The 25,825-nt window shown below is 37.0% G+C and overlaps 1 protein-coding gene across 1 annotated transcript in view; it reads left to right on the forward strand.

The window, feature by feature from the left end:
- The window catches only part of DDX10 (DEAD-box helicase 10), a 219,261-nt gene that overhangs the window by 7,554 nt on the left and 185,882 nt on the right, over window positions 1-25,825 (forward strand). The window contains exons 2-9 of the mRNA XM_037505225.2: window positions 758-818; window positions 1,852-1,982; window positions 2,336-2,494; window positions 3,444-3,564; window positions 4,145-4,334; window positions 11,420-11,546; window positions 15,462-15,624; window positions 17,413-17,497. Of these exons, the coding sequence (XP_037361122.1) occupies window positions 758-818; window positions 1,852-1,982; window positions 2,336-2,494; window positions 3,444-3,564; window positions 4,145-4,334; window positions 11,420-11,546; window positions 15,462-15,624; window positions 17,413-17,497 (1,037 nt within the window). The remainder of the gene's footprint in view (window positions 1-757; window positions 819-1,851; window positions 1,983-2,335; window positions 2,495-3,443; window positions 3,565-4,144; window positions 4,335-11,419; window positions 11,547-15,461; window positions 15,625-17,412; window positions 17,498-25,825) is intronic.

The raw sequence follows: 25,825 nt of genomic DNA on the forward strand, positions 1-25,825 counted from the left end.
GAGATCTGAAAAGTAGTTCCTGTGTTCAGTATCTGTGATAAAATAATTCTCCAGAGCATCTGAAATGAAATTCCGAAAATTGGGTTTATGCTAATGTATAACATCGGTAATGAACATTAAGATAATGTAAAGTTAAAGGGCAAAATATTACTTATTGTGGCATCAGAGCATCACAGAGATTACTTCTGGTTATTGTGAAGTAACTACCTTTCAGTAGCCCCCCAAGTGAGTGGTTGTTGTCTGCTTAGATTTCCCATGCCTTTGATTTATGGTTAAAACTTTGAAAGGTTTGTGCTAATGAGACATTTCTCCAAATAACTTTAATCTGTTCTCCAAAATGTATCAATTGAACCATTCTCTTTGTGGTCTGTGGTTTACAGTAAATTTGCCTCTTATTAAACTGATTCCTTGAAGGATGGACTGAAAGTAAATTTTGTTCCTTAAATGAATGTGAGGTTTAACAGTTTTAGAGATGTGGGATGTACAAGGTAGTAAGGAGAATATGTTTTTAATGAATCAGGATTTAAAAAAAAAAATCAGTTGAAATGGTTACAGAGTTATATTTTTGAGGAATAACATAATAGCTTCTTAAAGGCATATTTCCTTTCAGAGGAGATGATGCTTTTTAATTAGAAGGGATGATTGAGTTCAGTACTCTAGTACCAAGGATGAGCTGGGCAGCAAAATGTTTACAAAAAATAAGCATATATTACACAATGAACTCATCTGACTTGGTTCTTTTTTTTTCCCCCCTCAGATAAATGTAAATGAAATTACAAGATTTTCAGATTTCCCTTTATCCAAAAAAACATTGAAAGGTAGGTATGTATTGTGCTTTTTGGGATCTTTTGTTTGATCTACTGGGTGCTTTATAAATGTTGAAAAGTTTCTGGAGTTTATTTAAAAAATTTATTTTTATTTACACATACAAGAACTGGAACGTAGGCCAGAGGTGAGCGGGGTGAGAAGATTCACCAGAGGCAGAGTAGGGAGCAGAACAGGTGGATCGTCTGAAAGACACTACTGAGTGGAGCAGCAGGCCAGACAGGAGAGGTCTGCTGTACCATGGGGGTTAACTCACTGGCCAGGGATGGAACCCATGCTGCAGTGGCTGGTGACAGCTTGATAGCACTGAGACTTTAGCCCCTATGCCACCAGGGAGGCCCAGGTTTCTGGAGTTTGACCTGAAATCTTATTTTGGCCAATAATTTTGCTATCGTGAAAACCTGTAACATGAAACATTATGAATTCATTTGAGTTTTATGAAGGTGCCATTCTCCGCAGCCTTTCTAGACTGGGTAAAGAACAGTAATACAAACCAACAAGATGCCGGGGCCTCTGAATATTTAAAACAAAGCCTAATTTTATTAAAGTAAGCAAGAGAACAAACATAAAAGTGACACATTTTGTATTAGTTTGCCAGGATTCCCATCAGAAGATACAACTGACTGTGGCTTAGATTACAGAAGGGAGGCTGGGAGTTGAAAGATGAAGGGCTGGACAGGACAGGTTTCCTCAGAGGCCATGCTGGAAGAATCTGTCCAGTCTTTTCTTGGCTTACAGAAGCTTTCTTGCTGCCATCACATTATTGTCCCTCTGTGCATGGCATCCCTGGTGTCTTCCAGGTGTCCAAATTGCCCTTCTTAGAAGAACATTAGTTGGATTGGAGCCTTATACTATCATGGGCTTGTTTGAACTTACCACATCTTTCAAGGTCTCTCTGAACAGTCATATTCCAAGGGTCTCTAGGTTGGGACTTCAGCATATGGGTTTGAGGGAATGCAGTTTAGCCCATAAAACTCTTCTTTCGGGATATTCTAAAGTGTCACTCTCCTCGCTCCTTGCTGCCAGGTTTGCAAGAAGCCCAATACCGCCTGGTAACCGAGATCCAGAAGCAGACCATTGGGTTGGCCTTGCAAGGCAAAGACGTGCTGGGAGCTGCCAAAACTGGATCTGGCAAGACTTTGGCTTTCCTTGTCCCCGTGAGTGGTTCATTCATCCTGGACCGGATCCTCTGTTGTGATTTTAAAGCATGTCCTGTCTAGATAGAAATAATGATCAGAAGAGTTGTTTCTTGTTTTTCCTTGATGTCTGGAGACACTAAAGCCTTTTGGGAAATCCTAAAGTCATGTTTTTGATCAGGTTGGGCAGTATAAATCCTGTAACTCTGGACTCAGAGATGGAGCATTGTGTCTTATTGTCCCTCAGCTGTTATCCCTAGCTTATTTTTAACAAGAAGAAGATGTCTCTGATGTGCAGGGGCCAGGTGGAGACTTGGGATCAAAAAGCCACTCTCCAAGGAATTGCTGAACATATGTTTGCTGTTTCTATCAAGGTGCTGGAAGCCTTATATCGTCTGCAGTGGACCTCAACAGATGGGCTGGGGGTTCTGATAATCTCACCTACGAGAGAACTGGCCTATCAGACCTTTGAGGTTCTCCGAAAAGTAGGAAAGAATCATGACTTTTCAGCTGGTCTCATCATTGGTGGAAAGGTTTGTCCTTTTGTCCTTCCTTCTATCACTTTTGTTGGAAACTTGTGGCATTTGACAGGGAAGAGGTGGAGATCTCATGTAGACACACAAGGTAGCCCCCTAGACAGTTCCTTGTGGGGTGTAGTACCCTGATTTGTTCACTGTCATTTAGAGTCTGGCTGTCAACTTTGCAGGGTCAGAAAACCCATTTTGTCAACTATTTGAGTGGCTTGGATTCTGAGACTAATATTCTAATAGCTCTGCAAACATACCACTGTAAGTTGGGAGAGATGACATTTCAGTATAGTACAGCATCAGAGCTTTCCTGGGTCAGCAACAAAAGAAAGAAAGATAGGAGATAGTTTTGAGAGATGCTTATTTTAGATCTAGGTCCTTAAGGATGTATCTGGAAGGCCCATATCTGTTGTGAGATAAATACTTGGATTCTTGAATTTGTGTGTAAACATAGACAAATAATATCACAAATCCTCACATCTTAAAGTAGCCAACCCCTGCTTTAAAAAGAATATTCTGTGGTTCCTGTTTCCAGGATAGAGCCTCTAGAAAGTAGAGTGCTCAGCTTGCTTTTCAGTTCAGGAGGTGCAGTGTATGTGTTCATTGTCCCCGGGGCCCGACTTCAGGGAGGGGAATCACTGCAGCTCACGAGTGTTTGGGCACTGTTGGCAGGCCTGAGCAGAAATGAAGACTGGGGGCATTCCTGTGATAGCATCCTTGGCCTTGAAATCCTGGGTGTGATTAAGGAATTTTGAGCTCTTGAGGTTTTCACTAAGAATTTTTATTTGGCCCAGAAATTTGGATGTGCTGCAGAAATAGAAGGGAGAAATTATGTTTGTGTCTAGAGAAGCTACATTGCTGTGATGAATGCCACATACAGATGGCTTTTATAGTCTGGATACACAGGCTGCTCAGTGATGTGTCTGTGTAATCAAAGGAAACAACTGTTTTTCAGGATCTGAAACATGAAGCTGAGAGGATCAATAACATAAACATACTTGTTTGTACGCCAGGCCGGCTTCTCCAACACATGGATGAAACAATATGCTTTCATGCTACCAATCTTCAAATGTTAGGTGAGTCTAATGAATTTCTAAGGAAGAAAATCTCAGATTTAGGGAAACCCTCATATATTGTAACGTTAGAAATATTGTATTGTAAAAATATTATGATTAAAGACAAACAACTTTTGGCAGATGGGTTCTAAATTCAGAGATTGCAACTAGACTTTTTTGCTTTAAAATCAAGATAGAATTATATTCTTTTTATATACTTGTATACTTAATGTCTCTTACGTGAAATTAAGCACTTCAGTATTTGACGTTGCTAAGAGTTTTAACTTATATTCATCTATATCTGATGACATTGCCTAGAGTGTATTTAAGTCAGCTTTTTATTTTGGAATAATTGTAGAGTTATAGAAAATTTGCAGCGATATCTCAGAGATGCTGTGTACTGGTCCCCCAGTTTCCTCTAGAGTGGCATCTTACATAACTGTGTCAAAAGTGAGACATTAATATTGATACATTCTATAAATTCCAGATTCTAGATTCCATCTTTTTTATTTTCTAGGATCCCATCCAGGTACCACATTTAGCCTAATATGTAGCTTAAATGTTGTAGTTTCACTTGATAAAGTTCTTTTCCCTTTTTTAGTCCTTGATGAAGCAGATAGAATCTTGGACATGGGCTTTGCTGATACCATGAATGCTATTATTGAAAATCTTCCCAAGAAACGTCAGACTTTACTTTTCTCGGCTACACAAACCAAATCTGTGAAGGATCTGGCACGATTGAGTTTGAAAAACCCTGAGTATGTCTGGGTTCATGAAAAAGCAAAATACAGGTATGTGCTATTTGAAACCATATTTAATTCTGTCAAAATCAATGTTCAGTAAGAATTTGATATTTCAAATTAATGCTACTTTTCTAGGAGAGGTCTTTTGTATTAGATACGGAAAGAATAATAAATATATTAGTAAAAATTAAAATTTTTTGCACCTTTAACTTTGAGAATTCTCTGATGCAGTATTCTGGGGAACAAATAATTTTTCATAAGATGTGAACAGGTATTCACTATCCATCATAAAATGGGAGTGAGTTGGTGTGTGTGGGAGGAAATGTATTCCTGGATAGATAAATAACAAATGTTGAGTAAAACAATTCACTTTAAGACTTCTGAGAAATTTAATATTTTCATATGCATTGTGATTCTCTAAAGCATGGGAGAGGAATATTACCTCTTTCACTTATCAGAATCATATCGCTGCAGAATCATTCTTTAGATCTAGGTCTTCATTATGTAGGACTAATATGCTCTGGAACACATTTTTATCAAATGGATTAATTTCTAGCAAAATACCTTTCTGTTTAAAATGTTCAAGCAGCTGTTTTGACCTCACTAAAAACGGAAGAATAAGGTGCATGTGTTTGCGGCTATAGAAGTGTAGGGGTGTTTGTGATCTGTAAATGTATTGGTGGAATTAGGTTTTTTGAAAATTTCATTTAAAAAATTGTGTTAAGGTCATATTGGTTTATAGCTCTGTGTATGATTTAGAAGTATGGGATCACACCCTTCAGGTGTTGTTAGCGCACCACACTGTCCAACAGGGCACCCGCAGTCCTTCACCACAGGCCACTGTTCCCGCTCCTCACTTGTCTCTTCTCCTTCCAGTAACCTCAGTTCTACAGTCAGATTTCTGGGGTTTGTTGATGGTTTGATTTTATCTGACCTTTTGTTTCTCTTTATTCCACATGTAAGTGAAACCATGTATTACTTGCTTTCTCTTTCTGACTTATCTTACTTAGCCTAATCCCCTCCATGCTGTCCTCATGGCAAGAGGTCATCCTTTTTAATAGCTGAGTAGTGTTCCACTGTGTATGTATACTGTGTTTTTGTAATTAATTCCTGTCCTTGGGCTTGCTTTTCATACTTTGGCTATTATAAATAGTGCTGCAATGCACAGAGGATTGCATATACCTTTCAAATTAGTGTTTTTGCATTCTTCAGGTAGATGCTTTGCAGTTGAATTGCTGGATCACATGGCAGATCTATTTTTAATATTGTGAGAAACCTCGGTACTGTTTTCCATAGGAGCTAGATTAGTCTACATTCCCACCAACAGTGTACGAGTGTTCCTTTTTTTCCACATCCTTGCTAACATGTGTTGTTTGTGGTTTTTTTGGTATGGGCCATTCTCATAGGTGGGAAATAGGTTTTAAAGTGTATTCTGATATAACTGGAAGCGTGTGTCTGTGTTTCACATGATCATTGTTGCCGACATGGAAATACGCTGCTTCCAGAAGTGTTTTCCAGTAATTCAATTTGTAAATTTGAATCTGTATGGATTCAACTCTACTGTTATTTTTGTCTTAAAGCTTTCATTTCTTGCTATGAAATGTTAGTCTAAAAAGAAATAGATGGGGAAAATGAATTGGGTTATCCTCCTGGAAAGCCTTCAAATACAGGAAATATGGGCATTCAGGCCCACTTTGACCTGTTCAACCAATAGATATTTAGGCTTAAAATGCGATAAGATGCCGGACTTTCCACTACCTGGTGATCCTAATGGATAAAGTTTGGAGAATCTGAGTACTGGTAACTGAATATTGAGAGTTCATGAATGGAATAGCAAGAGTTACTTGAGCTAAAGCTTAATATTGGGTAGACATTGGTCTTTGTAAAGTTGTGTTGAGAGAGCTTACTAAAGTTCTTGATACGACTAATTTGATAACCTAAAGACTATATCTGTTGATTATTTTTTCTTAGTTCTTTATGCTGTTTGTTTTCTGCTTTTTTTCCAAAACTCGTTAGTGTTTATTTTTTTGGCCAGATACTGATAATCATTGGAAAGTTTCTAAACCTTTTATAGCTTATCAGTTAATTGTACATATTATTCCTTTTGCCAGTCTCTGTAGATAATAAGTTGGTTGTTATCTGTGGATCATGGTTTGTTGGAAAAAAATGAATGCAAGGACTGTTTATTTCATAAATGATTTTCAGAATACATTTCCATCATCTGTAGAAAATGAGACTTTTGGAGAACATTTAAGAAGGCAGATCTTAGTGACATCCTTTACAGAACTGTAGTTAGAAAATAATGACTGCAGTACTCTGTAATTTCAGATTGACCTGGAGCACTATAAAAAGCAGATGCTGCTATGAATTTTGTGATTATTGAATTTTCCCCTTTAGCAACTTATCAATTTGGTTAATACTCCATGAGAGACAGTAGTCAATATTTTAAGGCATTGTATAATATCTATTCTCAAATTGTGAAGGATCCAAAAAATAAAATTTAGATCTTTCTGAAATTGAATATCATAGTACATAGAAAAACTATGCCAGTGTGTGTTTTTTTATTGCTACATTAGCAGAAGGGTGATAATATCTTTTTAAGAGAAAATAGTTGCCTTTGGACCAGACTGATTTGCTGTATTTCACATTGAATTTAAGTTGAATTCTGATGAATTATGAAGTATTTCAAATTTAAGATGGATATTCTGAGCTTATGTTATAGAATTTTTACACAAATACTAATTTTTATTACAGTATTTAAGATGTAAAAGATAGCATATTAATATACATATATGTATTTTTTAATCTTTCATTTTCCCTCCCCCTTCCCTTTTAGCCTCAGAGTGCTCATAATATTTATTGATGTCCACAGGTTTTTGAAAGTGTTTTACGTTATTCAATTGTCTGCTATGTAAATATCCAGTATTTTGTTTTTATTGTTCTGACTTCCTTTACAACACATAATTCTCTCATGCTCCCCGCTTCCCCTCCACCCCATTTTGATGAAAATGGCTGCATTTCATCCTTTCTTATGACTGAGTAGTACTTCATAGTGTGGACATACACACCAGATTTTCTTGATCCACTTGTCTGACAGTGCCTTAGCTATTGTAAATAATGATGCTGTGAACTTTGAAGAACATAGGGAGTTTTGTGTTATTGAATTCATATTATTTGGATGTAGGCCCAAGAATGGGCTTGCTGGGTCTCTGAGTTTGTTATTAGGTGCAAACAAATTTATTTCCTGTTAATTTGAATCATCATTATGAAATTATGCATTTCATAATACATGCATGCATACATACATAAGTACTTAATACTCTTGCTTTAAAATTCAGTTTGATATTAGTCTATCTGTAGCAACTTTATTTTGGTCATTGTGTTTGCACAGTAAATTTTTCGCTCTTATACTTTCTCAATTGTGTATGTTAGATTTGTCTTTGTAAGCCACTTATGGTTCTATTATTTATTGGTATGGTGATTGTTTTTAACTGGAACATTTAAGTCATTGATATTTAACTTACTCTTTGTTTCTTCTCTGTTCCCCCAAATACTACTTCATGAAGTATTTTAATTCCATGCATTTTTGAAACATCAATATTTAGACTTACTTATACTTCTTATGTTTTTATTTCTTGAATTTTCTAGGGCTCAAATATTTACTTTTTAGTTCAGATTTCTAGTGAAAAGTTCTGTTTTGATTTTAAAAAGCTTCTATTTTATCTTTTTTGAAATGAAAATTTGATAGTTTTTTTCCTCTTCACTTCAAAGATATCTTTTATACTCTAGTTTCTATTATTTCTGTTGGCATCGGTGACCGTTCTTTTGTTATTTAAAGGTAATGTATGTTTTTAAAGATTTTCCTTAACAAGGATGAAAATAACAATAATTCAAAAAAAAAGAACATATGTTGGACTTAAAAAATATTTTATTATCTTTGGGCTTTAGCAAAACCACGAGTGGTGTCAGGACAGATTACCTTGACTTCGGCTTCTCTGCCTTTTAGACTTTAGGATATTCCATATCTGTCTTACCTTGAGTCCTGGGGTATGCACTGATTGACAGTATAGTCCCCCTGGGGGTCTCGGCTAAAAGACAGTTGGGTCTCTGCCCCTTCAACCAAAAAAACTCGCTCTGAGTTTCAGAGCACTGAGACACTACTGGGATTTACTTTGCTCTGAGCTTCCTGCTTACGCTTTTTGCTTGTTTCCACTCATTTTGCCCGTGTGTGCTGTATTTAGCTTGGCATACTCCTCACAGGGAAATTGAAGAATTTCAGATTTAGTTTCTCTTGGTTTTCTTCTCTCTAGGGTCTTGGACTCATATATGTAGGCCTCAGGCTGCTACTTCATCTCTCATCTGTCTTGCAAATAAGCTGATGCTTTGAGGGAAAAGTGAAGGTTAATATGAGACTTGCCATGTTGTTTCTTTCCATTTTTTCCTTCAGCACCTCAAGTCCTAGCTGTCTTGGTTGTGGTCTATTGTCTTCAGGGTTTTTTTTGTTTTATTTTATATCAATCAAGTTTTTATAGTGCTCTCAGCCAAAACATGTGATACAAACAAGCCCCTTTATGCAGGGATGATAACTTTTTAACCTTAAATTTTAAGTCAATGATGATGAATGTCTAGATTCATTATTTCAATAGAATATGAAAAATTGTGATGTTCTGATTAAGCAACCATAGACTACAATACTTTTTTTTTAAAGATTTATTTATTTATGCATACAAGAACTGGGCTACAGGCCAGAGGGGTGGGGGGTGAGAGAATTCACCAGAGACAGAGTGGGGAACAGAACAGGCAGATCGACTGAAATACACTACTGAGGGGAGCAGTAGGCGAGTCAGGAGAGGTCTGCTGTGCCATGTGGGTAGCTCCCTGGCCAGGGATCGTACTCGTGCTGCTGTGGCTGCAGAGAGCTTCATAGGTTGTGTCTTTACCCCTTGTGCCACCAGGAAGGCGCTGACTACAATACTTTTATATGAACAAGCTTTACCATACCACCTACTTGATTATCTAAGGTATGGTTCTTACACAACCAGGATACCAGAATGCATCCTTTGTTTACCATTTTTTGACTGAGTTCTCTAGCATTTTCCAAGGGTGAGCTTTTTTTTTTTCTTTATTAAGATGAGCTCATAGACTTCATGATACTTAATGATAAATTGAGAATTTAAAGATATTAAGCAACAGATTTAAACATACTTCTTTTTTGGCCTTCAGTGAATAGAAATTATTACTGTATTATGAATATTCAAATTGTCTTTCATCATTCCAATCTTGACTAGTAGGAGGTTCAAGTTGTCACCTGGATCCTTTACGCACAGTTCAGCAATCTTTGGCTTCCTTGCTTTCTGGCAAAGTAGTCACATTTCTGTGACTTACACATTTCTGTCTCATGTAGAATCTTTTCAGCAAGATAATGTATTTAGACATCATAGTCTAGGTGCCAGTAGGTTAGCACTTTGTTCAAGTTTCTCAGTAGGCAACTATTTTCTTTACTTTTTTTTTTTTTTTTAAAAAAAACACATAAGTTCACGTTGATACTTAAAAATTAAATTTAAGATAATGGCCTTTTACTCAGCCTCTTTGATTTATACATATGGATTCTTTTCCACACACATATATTGCTCTATACATATGTATATACAGACATATATATGCACATGTATGTATGTATAATGCCAAATGTCTTCATTCTTAATATCTTTAATGTATTTGCTTCATTTATCAGTATATCATATAGTTTAAGGATAATGCCAGTATTATTGTAAACAGTGCAATTATTTATGAATTTTAGATTTCTTTGCATTTTTTTCCTTCATATATCCCAGTAAGATGTAACAATCAAATTCCTTTGAAAGACTTTTTTTGTCATTAAGCTATTAACTTGATATCTATCAGGAGAGGCTCATTTGTTTCATTTTGCTTTTTTAAAAAATTCAATTCATTCTTTTTTGAATATTCCCTTTTTTGAATATTCAACTTTTAGTTTTTGGGTTGTCTACCCTTTTTTTAAAAAATATAAACAGATATACACAGGAATGCCTATTTATGAATGTATGTGTATATAAATATACTCCATTCTGATAAATGGCTAGCAAATTTTATGTAGTCTTTTGCTCTTTGCTTCTTTCTCTTAACCATGCATCCTAGAGTTTACAATGACATGAGGATACATCCCCCATTTTCCTTTCTTACAGTTATATGATACTTGATTGTGTGGATGGATAATAGTTCCCCACTGATGGACATATGGGTCGACTTTGATCTATTTTGCTTTATAAGTACCATCTTTTTTTAATCCCTTAATGTCAAAAGTGGTTTTGTTACATTTTGTTTGCTTGTGTCTAAAGTGTCTTCAAAAATAATTTTTGACTCAGGATTCAAACAAGAATAACATCTTTTTGTCAGTTTTCAGGACAGAATCCTAGAAGGAGGTTTATTAGTTCAAAGAGTAAATGCTTGTGTATAGCTATCTTAACATCTTACGAGACATTCCAAATATGCAGCACAACTGAAAGAATTTCACATAGAACACTTTATATGTGCCACTTAGTACCATTAATTATTCATTTAACCGTCCCTCTAGCTGTACATCAACACGTCTTTTTTTTTTTTGCATTTCAAAGTGAACTGCAGATATCTGTGCACAATTTCTGTAGGTGCTTCAGTACACATTTCAGTAAAATTCAGTGGTATAGGGATTTTACTTGATATAAGATTTACATACAAAGAAATGAACAAATCAAGAGTACATTTGCTGAATTTTGATAAGTGTGCATATCTCTGAAATCCACGCCTCTGTTACAGTGTGCTTTATCATTGGCTTAGGCAGTTCATTTTACCTTCTGATGATCTGGACCCGACCCTTTCAGAGGTGACCACTATTTGCATGTGTATTATTGATATGGATAAGGGATTTTGAATGTATTTTAGTCATGTGTTGAGTTCATTTTCTTAGGGACAACTGAGAAATTCTCTTCTGGGGTATAAATATATAAATGTGTATGTGAGAAATTTGAGTGGCATGCCATTGTAAAAATTATTTTTTCCTTTTTTTTTTGATTTGATATTCATGGTTATCCATCATGGCCTGTTTTTAATGTTTTCCCTCTTTTTTTTCCCATAAGCACCCCTGCCACTCTGGAACAGAACTACATCGTTTGTGAGCTGCAGCAAAAAATAAGTGTGCTATATTCCTTTTTGAGAAGCCACCTGAAGAAGAAAAGTATTGTATTTTTCTCCAGTTGTAAAGAGGTATATTGGGTTTATTTTCTAATGTTACTCATGTCAAATCATCCCTTCTAAAATTTCAGTCAACAAGTAACACTTTCTCTTTCCTATTCTGTTATATAGTGCTGGATCTACTGAGGGATCTGTTAGATAATGAGAAGCTTTTATCTTAGTTTTAAAGGAATAAGTGGATGAGACATCAAAATCAATAAGGGCAAAAAGTGCCTTTAATTTTAAGATTGTTAGCACCTAGCACAACCCTTAGAATATAGTAGCCCTCACTAAATATTGCTAGAACAGTTGAATGGCTGGGCTCACTAGAGACTTTACCATCTGATACACACCAGCCCTCTATGAGTACTGAACTAAGTATGTGTCTCCAAGCTTCCATGTCTTTATTCTTACTGATCTCTGGATTGGTCTCCCTGTATCCATGCCTTCACCCTAATGCTGGGGGATACTTTAACGTCTTTTGAATCCAAGCTCAAATATTACACTTAGAGGTCATTTTGACACTCTTGAATCCCCTTGTTACTCTCAACCATTTCCTCCTCATCTTTGTTAGTATTTATATGTTCATTCAGCTTCCAAATATTTTTCAATGCTAGCCATGTGTTATGAAGAAAGGGTCCAGGGATGTATAAGAAAACTCGGCAAATTGGGTAGTGGCAGTATCATAGCCAATGAGTTTTATCTGAGGAATGGTTACTGGTGATTGAGAACAGTCTCCCCCACCCCCCAAACAAACAAAATGATCTGTTATCTCAAAGAGAAGGGACTGTGCTTGATGTGTATATCACTTTTCCTCTACTATATTTTGTAGTCTCTGATGACATGCAGTTGGCGTGTAGAAGGTTGATTCTAGATTTATTGCTTCTGAAGTAGTTTAGCATGATAAATATGTAGGTGAGTTTCCCTTCAGCTATGGGGAAGATAAGTGGTGGTATCTCGTTGGGGAAGTGCAGAACTCATTATTTCGTTCTTTTACTTTGTAAAGAATGACTTCAGATTTTACTTTCTGAAGTATATGTTTTAGAGTTCTAGAACTTGACATCTTTTAAAGCAGAGTTGTTCTGGTATCTGCATATAAGGAAATTTTAGAATTTTTTTGTTTGAAATTTCTATTCCCTAATGCTCTGCCTTCCCTCTTGTGGTGAATGAAGTGTCCTTGCATCTGCCTAGAACCTGCCCTCTACATGTACTCCAGACACCATCCTCTCACCTGTGCCAGGTCACTGTTGATGCAGATACCCTTTCTCTTCATTTCCTTCCATCATTTTTTGATGTTGTTTCTCTCAAGAATAAAAAACAAATGTCTCATTTCCTGCCTCTTTTCTGTTTTTCAGATCCTTTTAAAGACTTGGCTCTGTTAGCTTCATCACTGCCTCATGTCTTTAGCCCTTTTCTGAGTCAGACCTTACTAGATACATCTTGCCAGAGTCAGTGGTCACTTACTAGCCCTCATCTTTCTTGACTGTTCAGAAGCATGAACACAGAGACTATGCCCTCCCTCTTGAAAGGCTTCTTTAGATTTCTGTGACTTCACTCACTAATCCATTATCTCCCTTTGCTTTCTGATTGCTCTGTTAGTCTGTTTTGCTGGGTTCTCCGCTGCCTACAGTTTGGAGTGCCTCAAACCTTCATAGCAATTCTCTTTCTTGGTGACCTCTTCAGTTCTGTAGCTTTCATTTCCAGCTAATTCTGGCAACTGCCAAATCCACATCTTAAGCTCTGACCTCTTTCTGCGCTCCAGACATGAATATCTGTTGGAGTACTGAATATTTCCAGTTGTGTGTCATCTCAAATTATTCTGGGCATTTCAAATTTAATGTAAGAAACAATTTAAGATTCCTATCCCTAAGGTATACTTCCTCCTATGCTCCCCATTTTAGTAAAGGATTGAATCCTTAATTCTTGTCTGCGTCCTATATTCAGTGACAATTCTCATCGGTGCTACCATTTCTTACCACCTCCCATACTACAGAGCAGTGTGAAAATACAGAAAATGCTTATTAACTCTGCTTAACCTGCTGGTTGGCCTTTCCATTCCGTCACTTCCTTTCTTACTATTCTTCCATGTAGCCAGAGTGATCTTTGGAAAGTGGAAACTGCAATTGTTGCAGCTTAATTCCTGCAGTGACTTTTGTTTCTGTACGTTAGAATTAAACTCCTTACTTAGAATTGACATGAATTTTTCTGTATAGTTCTCTAACTCAGCTGGTTTGTTCAGGTGCCAGGAATTAAAGTTCAGCGCTGATTCCAAAAATGCACATTGCAGAAAGTTTTCATGGGCTCACTTTACATGTCTTCCCATATGTGCTTTTCTGAGTTTGGTTTGCTTGAGAGGAATCTTAGGTCTGCAGGTTCTCCTTTCCCATCTCCCCTGTCTTGGTGGCCCTTTTAAAAACTTGGCAAAAGAAGACTTGCGTCCATTTATCACTGATCATCTTGGTGCATAGTCTTGGGGGTCAGGAAACTTTCCTAGCAGCAATACTGCTGTTGAGCAAGTGAGTGATTAATGATTGGGTAGCAAGACATTTTGCAATTCAAGTGGTTTTCCTATTTTTTTTTTTCAGTGAAATTTGAACAGATTTAATGGCGTTTTTAGCTGATAAAATTACTTGGAATAATCTGTTCATCCGTGGTTTTGATATAGTTTACAGGGGCTCAAAGAGTTAAGATTCCTTCTAGTCCATATTCTATTTTCATGAAGAAATTTTTTCAACTTTTAAGAGAAAATAGGGATAAATGCTTCTGTAGTCTACCTAGGTCTGCTAGTCAGTATTATTCATTTCTAAATGCATAAACTAAAGAGAAATAAAAATATTTGTTCTATCTAGTCTCATATCGAGATATATTTAAAATAAAGTTGGTTTTTTATGTCTAATGTTCTATCAAATTCTAATCTTGTTTTGGTCAGTTCTATACTAATAATCATAATAGCTCAGTCTGAGAAGAGACCTTTTAATGCAACCTTAGAGCACAGAAAATTTAAAAGAAGTTAAAAATTGATGTTCATATAGTTTGTTGTAGAAAATCATGATTTGTGATAAAATGATCCATAAGAGGCTATAAAGCATGAAACTATTTTTTTTTAAAGATTTATTTATTTTTGCATACAAGAACTGGGGTATAGGCCAGAGGTGTGCGAGGGTGAGAGGATTCACCAGAGATAGTAGGTAACAGAGCAGGCAGATCGACTGAAACACACTGCTGAGGGGAGCAGCGGGCGAGTCAGGAGAGGTTTGCTGCGCCATGTGGCTAGCTCCCTGGCCGGGGATCGACCTTGTGCTGCCGCGGCTGTGGATAGCTTCATAGGTTGCATCCTAACCCCTTGCACCACCAGGGAGGCCCAAAGCATGAAGCTATGAAGACAGAATTCTTTGGGGTGAGGAAATGAGTTTAAGGAGGGAAAGAAATGATGTAAGATTTCTTCTCAAAGGAGAATTTCTTCACATTTTGTTAGGGGCCTCCCCTAACAAAATTCTTCACAATTGAGGGTTCCCATCCCACATGCGTAAGTAGCCTCTCGTTATTTCTTCATATTCTTAAGCAGTTGGCAGTGGGTATCAAATTGCTCTGCTATTTAGAATCTACTAGATACATTTCTAAGATACAGTAAGCATTTTAAAACATCAATGTTGACATTTTTCCAGAAATTACTTTCTTTGCAATTGCTTACATTTTGAAAAATGTCAGATATCAAGTGAAAAATGTAAAAGGACCACATTTTCCCCCAAAATTCTTCTAAAAAACAATGTGAACAAAAAGTATTTAAGACCACAGTTCCAGGCTCCATTTTCCCTTCTGTGCTCTATTTTCCCAACCGTGGAATCTTAACTTCCTTAAGGCATCTTTAGCGTTGATGGTGTTCATGTTGGAGGCTTACTTAATCCTGCTATCCAGAAGTCCCAGACTCCCTTTTCTGTTGCCATCTAGGTTCAATATCTGTACCGAGTGTTCTGCAGGCTCCGACCTGGTGTTTCTATCCTGGCCCTGCACGGTCGACAGCAGCAGATGAGAAGGATGGAAGTCTATAATGAATTTGTCCGCAAGAGAGCTGCAGTGCTTTTTGCTACTGATATTGCAGCCAGGGGTCTGGGTAAGAATGTGTTTTAAAAGGAGATAATTTGTGATCATGGGAATACAAATTTCTTATATATGGGTATGTTTCGGGACTTCAACTAGTTTGACTGGGAGAATTGAATTGGTCCTGTAAGAAAAATAAGTAATCGATAGCCTATTAATGTTAATTATCTCAGCTACATAGTCAAAATTCCCAGGTTTTCATCTTCTGTGTTTTGTTGCGTCATGATAATTACATCACTGAATCCTGAGCAGCATACAAAATCAGGAGGGTTAAAGGTTTAAAGATAGAATGTTTCGTTCGAAATTGGAACCTTGATAGATATCACTAATAACGACAATGAAATCCATTCTTTCTCCAGCTAATTTTTATTTAAAATAATTAATATTTAATGTGTTCATATTTTCAAGAAGCCACTGTGATGATACTAAACAAATGGGTTTGTGATGTGAGGAAAATTAGTTAAGAGGTAAGAGCAAAGGCTGAGAATACATAAGTGGTGATGTGAATTCATTGAATTTTTTTGATTATGGGAAACTTTAAACATACACAAAAAGAATAGGTCTTGCCTACCCTCCTACATTCATGGCCCAGCTTTAGTAATGATCTTTGGATGATCATGGTCACTTGAAATCTGGCCAGTGCAAATGAAGAAGGAGTGGGTTTTTAATCTTACTTAATTTTATTTATTTTCTATTAATATACTTTCAATTTCAAGAGAAATAGCTATGGTGTTGAGCAGTATGGAATAGAGTCTGATATATTTGAATTTCAGCAAACTTACCTTTGAATTATTACTTGGTGTTTGAGTAAATAAATCTCAGTATTTACATTCTTTTGATGTTGTAATTTTTGCTGCTGAGGCAATTTGTGTATTTACATGGTTTTCTTCTTCATGTCTTTTAAATGACATTTTCTTTTTCTACTGCCCCTATTTTCTCTTTCTGGAAGGATATTTGACTTTTTTGATTTCCTAATGTTTCTGCTGCTTTTACTGTCCATTTCATTGTCTTTTCTTGTTCTTCACAGAAGATTTCTTGGCTTTATATTCAACTTCATTGTTAAAATTATAATGAAGCTAAGAGTGCCTTTTTAAAATAGCCTCGTTCTTGGTTAATGGATGCAGTGTCTTATCTCTCTGAAGACATTAAATTTTTAAAAGTTCTCTCCACAGTTTGTTTCTCTGGAGTTTCATCTTTACTCTTCGGGATTGTCTTTCATTTTTGAGGCTTTTCCCTGTGGACTTCAATTGGATGGTCTTTTATATTTAACAATGAGGCACCAAAAGCTTATATGAAGAGATTTGTGCATGATTGGTGCTTGTTATCTAATGACTGGAACGAAGACTAGTGAAGAAGTTAGTGGAAACTTCAATAGCCAGAAATACAGACAGGGAGGAGTAATTATTGCTGGGAAATAGGAAGAGGGATTTAGAAAGACATCATTAACTCAAAGGTAGATGGGAGTGGAAGGAAAAGTAGACCTCTATTTAAACCTAAAAACCAGTTTTGCAGTTCCTGGGAGCCCATGAGAATTGTGTCTTTCAGGGTTACTAAATTTCGGGGTATTTCATTATTTGTCTGACATAAATCTGTCTCTTCATCACTAATTTTAGTTCACTTTGTGAAAGAAGAGACATGCTTGTTATCTCTTGGTTCACACAGTTAACTTTATTTTTAATAGAGTTCAGAGATGATATCATTTTGTGATAGAAAGTTGTGGGTAGTAATTTTGTAAAATGAAAGTGGTGTGGCAGGGCAGATCTCAAAATTGATTTCCTAACTTGACTTGCTTTCTGTATAGATTTCCCGGCTGTGAATTGGGTTCTTCAGTTTGATTGTCCAGAGGATGCCAACACATACATTCACAGAGCAGGTAGAACTGCCAGGTAGGTGTGCTGGCTCATTTATTTGCCTTTTAGTGCAATCTTAATATGAAAGCAGTTTTGCAGTGTAGGTTGATAACAGCTGGTCAGATGTTGTAAATCATTATGGCCAAGACTTGATCATCATGCTGAGAAAAATTGATTAAAATCGTACTTCACTTTTATTGGTCTAACTTTCTTCCCTTTCTAAACTTTTCACCAAAATTGCTCATTAAACCTTCTCTCACTGAATCTTACTGACCTCCTCAGTAAGGCATAGGGCTGTCTTTCAGTCCAATTTTTAGATGAGGAAACAGTCTCCGGGCAGTTACACATTTGCTCAGAGATCCACAGAACTGGCATTTGAACCCCATAGTCTCAGTCCTCTGGTCCAGCTCTGTACCTTCTCCTTCTGAGGAACTAGTAAGAGGCACCTTATTTGTGCCTTATATTTGCTAATGAGCTGTGTAAGAATTATTTGGAAAAGAATATAGCAAAGTGATTAGCCTTTAGGAATAAATGACTTGGAAAGATAATGAAAAGGATCACTGCTGTCATTGATGTGGAGATTGCAGGGAAGTTGGGAGATGCTGCACATAGAATTGTAAAAGGTTAAATTAGCATTTTTCTGGAGTTTTATCCTTTCACCTCAGTGATTCCATATGCAGAAATTGATGTTAAAAAGTAAGAGTTAGATAAAGTTTCAGTAAAGAGACTTGTTTTACTGATATTTGTAATGGTTAAGAATTTGAGGCAACGTGGGCCTCCCTGGTGGCACAAGAGGTTAAGATGCAACCTATGATGCTATCCGCAGCCACTGTAGCATGAGTTCTATCCCCCAGCCGGCCAGGGAGCAATCCACATGGTGCAGCAGACCTCTCCTGACTAGCCTGCTGCTCCCCTCAGCGGTGTATTTCAGTCGATCTGCCTGTTCTGTTCCCCACTCTGTCTCTAGTGAATCCTCTCACCCCCCACACCTTTGGCCTGAATCCCTGCTCTTTGTATGCATAAATAAATAAATCTTTAAAAAAAAAAAAGAATTTGAGGCAGCATGTAAAATGATCACAGTAGGGTTATGATTAATGATGGTTAGCCACAGGTGGATTATTTCTTGCATTTACATTCTTTCTCATCAAAACTGGATAGTGAGTGAGTATAATATGGATGTCTCCCATTAATGATGAAGAGACACTTTAATGATGGAAGAGATGCCAGCTGTTGGTCTAATTGGACCAACAATTACTGATGATTTTTTGCCATCACCTTTTGTTGAATGACTTTCCAGGGATGGCAGCCTCATTACACCCTCATTCAAGCAAAGGTTTGGTCTTTCACTTGCCTCTGCATCCCTTTCTGCTAATTGCCCTGAATATGAAAGTGTCCTCAATTCCTGGCTTATTTAGGAAGTCCCTTGGGAATTTAGTTCTTTTAAATTTTTCTCTAGTTATAGTTCTCAGATGGTTTTAAAGAAAAATGTTTGTGTTCATGTGGTGAATTGTTGTTTCAGCCAAAATGAAGGTTTTTCATGTCCTTCTACAGCCTAACAAGTGGAGCGCTTTCTCCCTATTTGATAAAATGTTTGAATGTTTCATCATTTTTCAGTTGACCCATTTATCCTGCAGGCCATTAAATATGGGCTATAATGAGAGGTACCAACTTAAATTAAATACATTTGTTTGATCAACATGAAGGAAGAGAGAGAATAGCATAATCATTGAGGTAAGACTTTTAAAAATAGGGTATATGTCCCAGAAAAATCAAAAGTAAGTGTGGCAATTAATTACCTGATTTGAACAAGCAGTAGAGTTAGAGTTGGGTTTTGTGCACGGCATCATTATGCACTCAGACAAATGAGAATGGTTGGTACCTTTTGATTTCTGATGGTATCTAAGTACAAGGGACATGGAAAGAACAGCAGCCTCATTTTCCAGTTCATAAGAGATGCAGTGTGTAGTATGTCAGTGGTCTTTGTTTTGGGTAGATGTTTAGATTGCTTTTATTGTGAGATATTCATAGCAACTATTAGTAGTGGTTGATATAATTTTCTCCACTCTGTAGTTCTCCTCACTAAATGTGTAGTACGTATGAATTTGTACCTGTAGCCATGCAAACATTTGTATTTTGTAAACCTGTGGCCCCTGGATGTGTAAGGTAGGATACAGGGGTTAATAGATTTATCAGATGTGCCAATGGTGTGAATGGTGTTGGCATGGTAAGTGCAACCTGATTCCTTTGTAGAATACATTTAATAGTATTTTAAAATTAATGTCTCCTATATGATAATTATTAGACATCAGCACATCAGGAAAAGGTCCATGAATGGAAAATATTTCAGGGTTCTTGGTTCCTGGACAAGTTGTTAAAAAAGTTATGTAGTTGAACACATCATGATGTATATTAAATTGGTCTTAATGACTGTGGAGATGAAGAGGAGGTAGAACAACATCACGATTGTGTTTGAAGAGAGAATACTAATTTTAAAAACACTTGTAATTCAGTTTCTAATGTGGTCATTAATTTTAAAAGTACAATCGTGTTTGACCCTCCATAACCAATTAAAAATATTTTGAATTGCTATTTTAGAAGTATAGTCAGTGAAAAGGTTTAGGATATGTAGTGCTAATTTTTCTTCAGCAGTTCAATAAAAAATGACCAAATTGCACTTTAAAAGTTGTCATTAATGGGCTTAGGGATAATTACAAAGTTTTGTGGGCCATGGGATAGATAATTGAATTGAATAAAAGCTAAATTAAAATTTGAAACTAATTAAAATCCTGTGTGTATGCTGTAATTAAAATCAGGTTGCCAGATAATATTTGCTTTTAGAACTGAAGTATAATGTATGAATTTGGAGAAATGAATTTAGTGCTTTGTGGCAAAATAACTACAATTTGGGGAATCTGTTTTTTCCCCCCATTCTGTGTTTTAACTAAATGACAAGAAAGGGGTGATTCAGGTACTTGTTGGCTCGAGGTACTTACTCGTGTAAAATTCTTTTGATCCTCAACAATTGAGAATAATTTCCTTGAACCATCCATACCCCTTTTAACAAAATGATCTCCTTTAGGTACACAGGAGGCAAGGGATGTGAATGTGGCTTTATCCTGTGATAATGATACCACTTAAAATGATTGTCTTTAGGGCTTGCAGTTTTTGGTACTCAAAACCAAACTCTTTTAATGCCCACTTCTTATATATGACTTGGTAATGGAAAATAGGTATACAAGAGATACTCTTAATTTTTAAGTGCTTTTATTTGGGGAGTGAGAGTCTTCAGGTGGGAGATGAGAGTTTATAACTTCATTTCCATCTCATATACGTACATATTTTCCTACTGTTTATTCATGTTTGTATGTATATATAAAGATATATAAAAGATGGGAATAACATATGATGGGAATGTATTTGTGTAGTTTTCTACAGAGTGCTGGTAAATAATTTCAACCGTATTTCAACTGAGCCTTATTTGCTTTATTCTATTTTGTGGCCCTTGTATTTTCTTTGGGAAAATTTAGGTAGCAGAGTGTGATGCCACGAGGGGGCACCATAGGCCAGTCCTTTATCCTGCAGATTCATTGGCAGCAATTGAGATCAACAACAAATATGAAAATGGAAAGTAGTTAAAATTTCTAATGTGATAACTTGTGAAGAGTTCATGGTTGGTTTGTGGAAAATATTGTTGCTTTATGCAATAGATAATGAAGAGGATATTTTAATTGTGTCTTTAATTTGGTTGTAAATTGAAATAGACAATTTCCATGAACATTAATTTATTGAAGCTTACTGTGTATACCTTAGATATATGATATGAACGATATTTGCTAGTGAAAATTGTCATTTCTTTAGCTTAGAGCTAAGATAATTCTGTCTTTAGCTAGATCGAGGCTGGTGCTACCTTATATGGCCTTCCTTACAGAGGCCCTTTGCCTTTGTTGGTATACAGAACTTAAAGCTTTAATAAAAGCAGAATTAATACATTGTTTTGCATCAAGAAACACCAAGGAGCTTGGGCAGAGTCTGGTTAGTATGGACGAGAGGTAGACAGGGAGCTGATATTTCTGACATATTTCTCAGGCATTTATCCCTAGCTCTCCTGCTGTCTGTTCTCAGCACAGCAGGCAGAAAGATCCTTTTAAAACACAAGTCAGGTCCTGTTATTCCTCTGATGGCTTCCCACTTCACAGAGTGAAAACCAATGACCTGTTGGGCCTGTACTACTCAGCACCCCCTGCCACAACCCTGTTTCATATTATGCCACCTTGTTCCTTGTGCTCTACATGGTCTACTGTTTCTCCTATGTGCCTGGTGTGTTTTTGCCTTAGGGTCTTCAAATTACCTGTTTCTTCTGCTGGCATGCTTTTTCCTCAAGTATCCACGTGGTTATTTTTCTTAACCTCCCCCAACCACTCCTCTTTACCTTGCTCCCATTTTCTTTTTTTCCATAGTGCTTAACACCTTTAAATACATCAGAGTCTCTGGTGAATTCTCTCACCCTCCCGTGCTTCTGACTGTAGCTAGTGCTTGTATAAATAAATAAATTTAAAATAAATAAATAAATAAATCTTTTAAAAAAAAATACATCAGAGCCTTATTTATTTATTTTTTTTCATTTTATTTATACAAGAACCGGGGTACAGGCCAGATGTGCGGGAGGGTGAGAGGGTTTACCAGAGACAGAGTGGAGAACACAACAGGCAGACTGACTTTGTGTCTGAAGGTACACTGCTGAAGGTAGCAGCAGGTGAGACAGGAGAGGTCTGCTGCACCATGTGGGACCCTCGCCGGCCGGCCGGGATCGAACCGGCACTGCAGATTCTGCGGACAGCTTCACATCGTGGTGCTCAACCGCCTGCGCCACCAGGGGAGGCCCCAGAGCCTTACTTATGTAATAACGGTTCTTATTCTGTTCACTGAAATGAAAGCTCTGTAAAGGCAAGGAACTTTGCCTACCTAATTGATACACCAAGTGCTCAGACCAGGGCTGGTACGGGATGGACATTTGCGATCTCACAGATCCTCACTTAGACTCGTAAATCAGAAATCCTACATCTATTGCTGTGCAACGAGTTACTATTTAACCTAGTGGCTTAAAGCATTTAAATGAACCATCTATCTCACATTGCTATGGGTCTAAAGATGCCCTTTTTTCTGGAATACACTCTCATTTGTTTCGTGTTGTGCAAGAGCAGCCAAACAGGTGGACTCTTGTTCCTGTGGCTCTCTGGCTGCCCCTGCATAGCTGACTGCTGTTCTCCACAGTGGCAGGGACTGTTGGGGCTGGCTCCCACAGGTAAGCCAGGGAGAATAGGAGGAGACACAGAGGGGAGGGGAAAAAGACAGTAGCACTGTAGGATAGCAAGAGTGTGGCCCACAATTTCTCCATCTCTCCACCTCTTGACTATACTTGGATTGTGAAAAACTGTTAGAATCATAGTGTTACAGGGCAACCCCAATAGGTAGATTTTTTTTTCACTTAGATTGTCTAATTGATAAGAATGCAGTATGTAGTAATAAAGTTGCTCTTTATTTGAGGTTATAAACCTAGTGAATGGTACAGTGGGAATGTGAGATCCTTTCTTTTGACTCCAGATCCAGTGTTTTATTGGTTATACAACTTCCAGTGGTTCATTCACTCACCAAATGCTTAGGTAGAAATTTTGTGTGTTATCAAAGGTAAATTCACAATGTCCTCAAATGTGGTAGTCAAGGAGGTACACGAACATTGGTAGCACTAAGATGTTGTTAAATAAGTGACTCAAAAGATTTAGATTCAGAAAGCAGATTTTTTTGCTCTTTTTATCACTTGTTTTTATTACAAAAGTAATGCTTATTCATTACTTTTAGCTATAGGTTTTTTTTTTAAGGTTTCAATATTCTAAAAAAGTGACAAAACAAACTACCCAAATCCCATCACCTAGAAACATTTCTTATGCCTATTTATATGTGTAATTTTTTTAAATGCAAAAAAAAAAAAGAGTAATTCTAAATGGAATTATTCTATTCTATTCTTTTATAACATGACTTAACCTGGAAAACCAGACTGGGAGAACTAGGGAAGGCAGATAGCTGTAAACACTTCCAGATCAGGCTCTAGCAGTCCTTGGGGATGAGTGAGCAAAAGTCAAGGGACTAAAGACTTAAGTAGAAAGGGACTTGAGTTAGGGAATCTGAATTTGAATGGTTGAGGATTAATGGCTCTTGAGTGGATGGCAAATTGCCAGAATGACTGGACATTTTTTTCTCTTCCTCTCAACCATGTTTTGTTTCAAGGATATTTTAATGGGAGAATTACCTGTGGGATCCAAAAGCCAATATGTGGCACTCCTGTTTCACTGAGGAATACTAATGAGCTAGAGGATATAGAGGCGAGGGTCCACATGGCATGAGATAGTCATGATCAGTTTGAGCTCAGATCCTCTTTTTGGAGGGAACCCTGGTGTTGAAAAAATAACAATAATGAATTGGAAGTTTAAAGTCTGATACGTAGCAATTAACTTTTTTTTTTTAAGGCCAACATCTTGGCCTTTCAGAAACTTTACTTTTTATTTGCTTCCTTGCTTTTACAGTTGGCTAATTAATGTAAAATGAAGCTCTTTATGAATTTTGAAGAGTTACATAATGTAATGTGGTATTTATACTGATGGTGAAAATGAGATTTTTGTTGTGTTTCAATTGCAGGGCTTTTTATATGGTGCCTAGAATGTCTCTTAAAATAATCTGTCTAAATATATGGAGCTTTAAAATTTAGTTTTTATGAAGAACATTTATTTCTCTTCATACATATACTTAGCCTTGGACCTTGAATATTGCTTTTGAAATCTAAAAACTAATGCATGGATAAATAGACTATTCTTGTAAGCATTAAAAAGAAGTAAAATGTGCATGTCTTCTTTTTAGAAGAAAAGCTTACTGGAAATTTTTGAGGGTTGGTATGTGGGAGATAATTTGTGCTTTACGTTATTTCTGGGAAAAAGATGTGTGTGACGTGAAATAGGTAGAATGGCTTTTTAATAGATGCTGCCCTTAAGGGATTTGACTTTGGACCTTTTTTTCTATTTTCCTCTGGGAATTGCTTCTAAATTCCACTGTTGCATTCTGTCATAACCTTGTGTAGCCTTACATTTACATTCTGTTAGCTATAGGTTTTCTTTTTTTAAGGTTTCAGTATGACCCTGTATGACTTTCGTCATCACCTTTTTGCCCCAGTTCTCTCTGGGTGCATGAATGGCACCCAGATATAGGTAGATATAGGTAGCTACACTGCTGTCCACACGTCTGTCTGAAACTCAGGTCCTTCAGAGGATGCTCTTTAAAATATCCTCAGGAGTGTTCTGACCCCTTTGTCACAATTGGGACCCTGTTTATTTAATCTCTCCAGCTTTGAATTTGGAAATAGAATCTTAAAAACATTAGTTATCTTTCATCTACCAATTTCTTCTTCCTCATTGTTCCTTTTTGGATCACTTGAAATAAGCCTTTTTACTTCTGAAGATAACTGACTTTAAATCTGGCTGCTTTGGGTGCTCTTTGATAGGTGCACTGCCTCGTGGTCAGTACTAACTGGTCTCTGTCTCTTTACCCTTAACCTGTGTTTGGTATGATCGCAGAGCTTCAGAAGGTGTGATGTCTCGCAGTTGTGGTGTTTGCTCAAGGTGTCACCTCAAGATTTCATATACTGATAATTTCTGTTTTTACAGATGGTTTAGCCCAACACCGCTTTAGGGGGAATACTTTAAATTATTTCTTCTTGATAAATGAAGATGAACCTTTTGGAGTTTTGTTACTCTGTTAAAATGCAGCGAGAAAGGTACTTGGTATTGTCATTTAGTTACGCAACAGATACTTAATAGCAAATGTGTGTTCAGCTTTACTTTTTTCTGTTGTCTAACACCTCTGCCTTTAAAAAACCTAGAAAGAGAGAGTAAACATGTGAAGACAGCATTACCCTGAACACTCTCAATTGGTGCCTCTTATCCTGGGAAACTTGGTTTTTTCCCTTTGTGTTGAACTCATTCCTTTTTATTCTTTAGGTCTTAGCTCCTAAATGTCATTTTCTTGGGTAGCTTTTTGATTCTTGAACTACATTTAGCAGTGTGCCCTGTATGTTCTTTTAGCTCCTTATATTGTTAGGGGGAAAAGGATGTCTTAAAGCTAATTTTATACAGGCTTTGTGGACTCCACCCCCACCCTAGGCCAAAGCCAAAGACACTGGGAACTCCAAATCCCATCACCACCAAAGGGAAGATGGCTGGGACCTGAGGGTGGGGTTAAGCAGCCAGGTTGGTATAAAGCCAGACACGTGGGCTTTGGAGGGGGTCCCCCATTTTGGCTCTCTGCCAGCTCGCAGCGTCT

The sequence above is a fragment of the Talpa occidentalis genome, unplaced genomic scaffold (assembly GCF_014898055.3).
Source record: "Talpa occidentalis isolate TD23 unplaced genomic scaffold, MPIMG_talOcc4v2.1 talOcc4.12, whole genome shotgun sequence".
Lineage (NCBI taxonomy): Eukaryota > Metazoa > Chordata > Mammalia > Eulipotyphla > Talpidae > Talpa > Talpa occidentalis.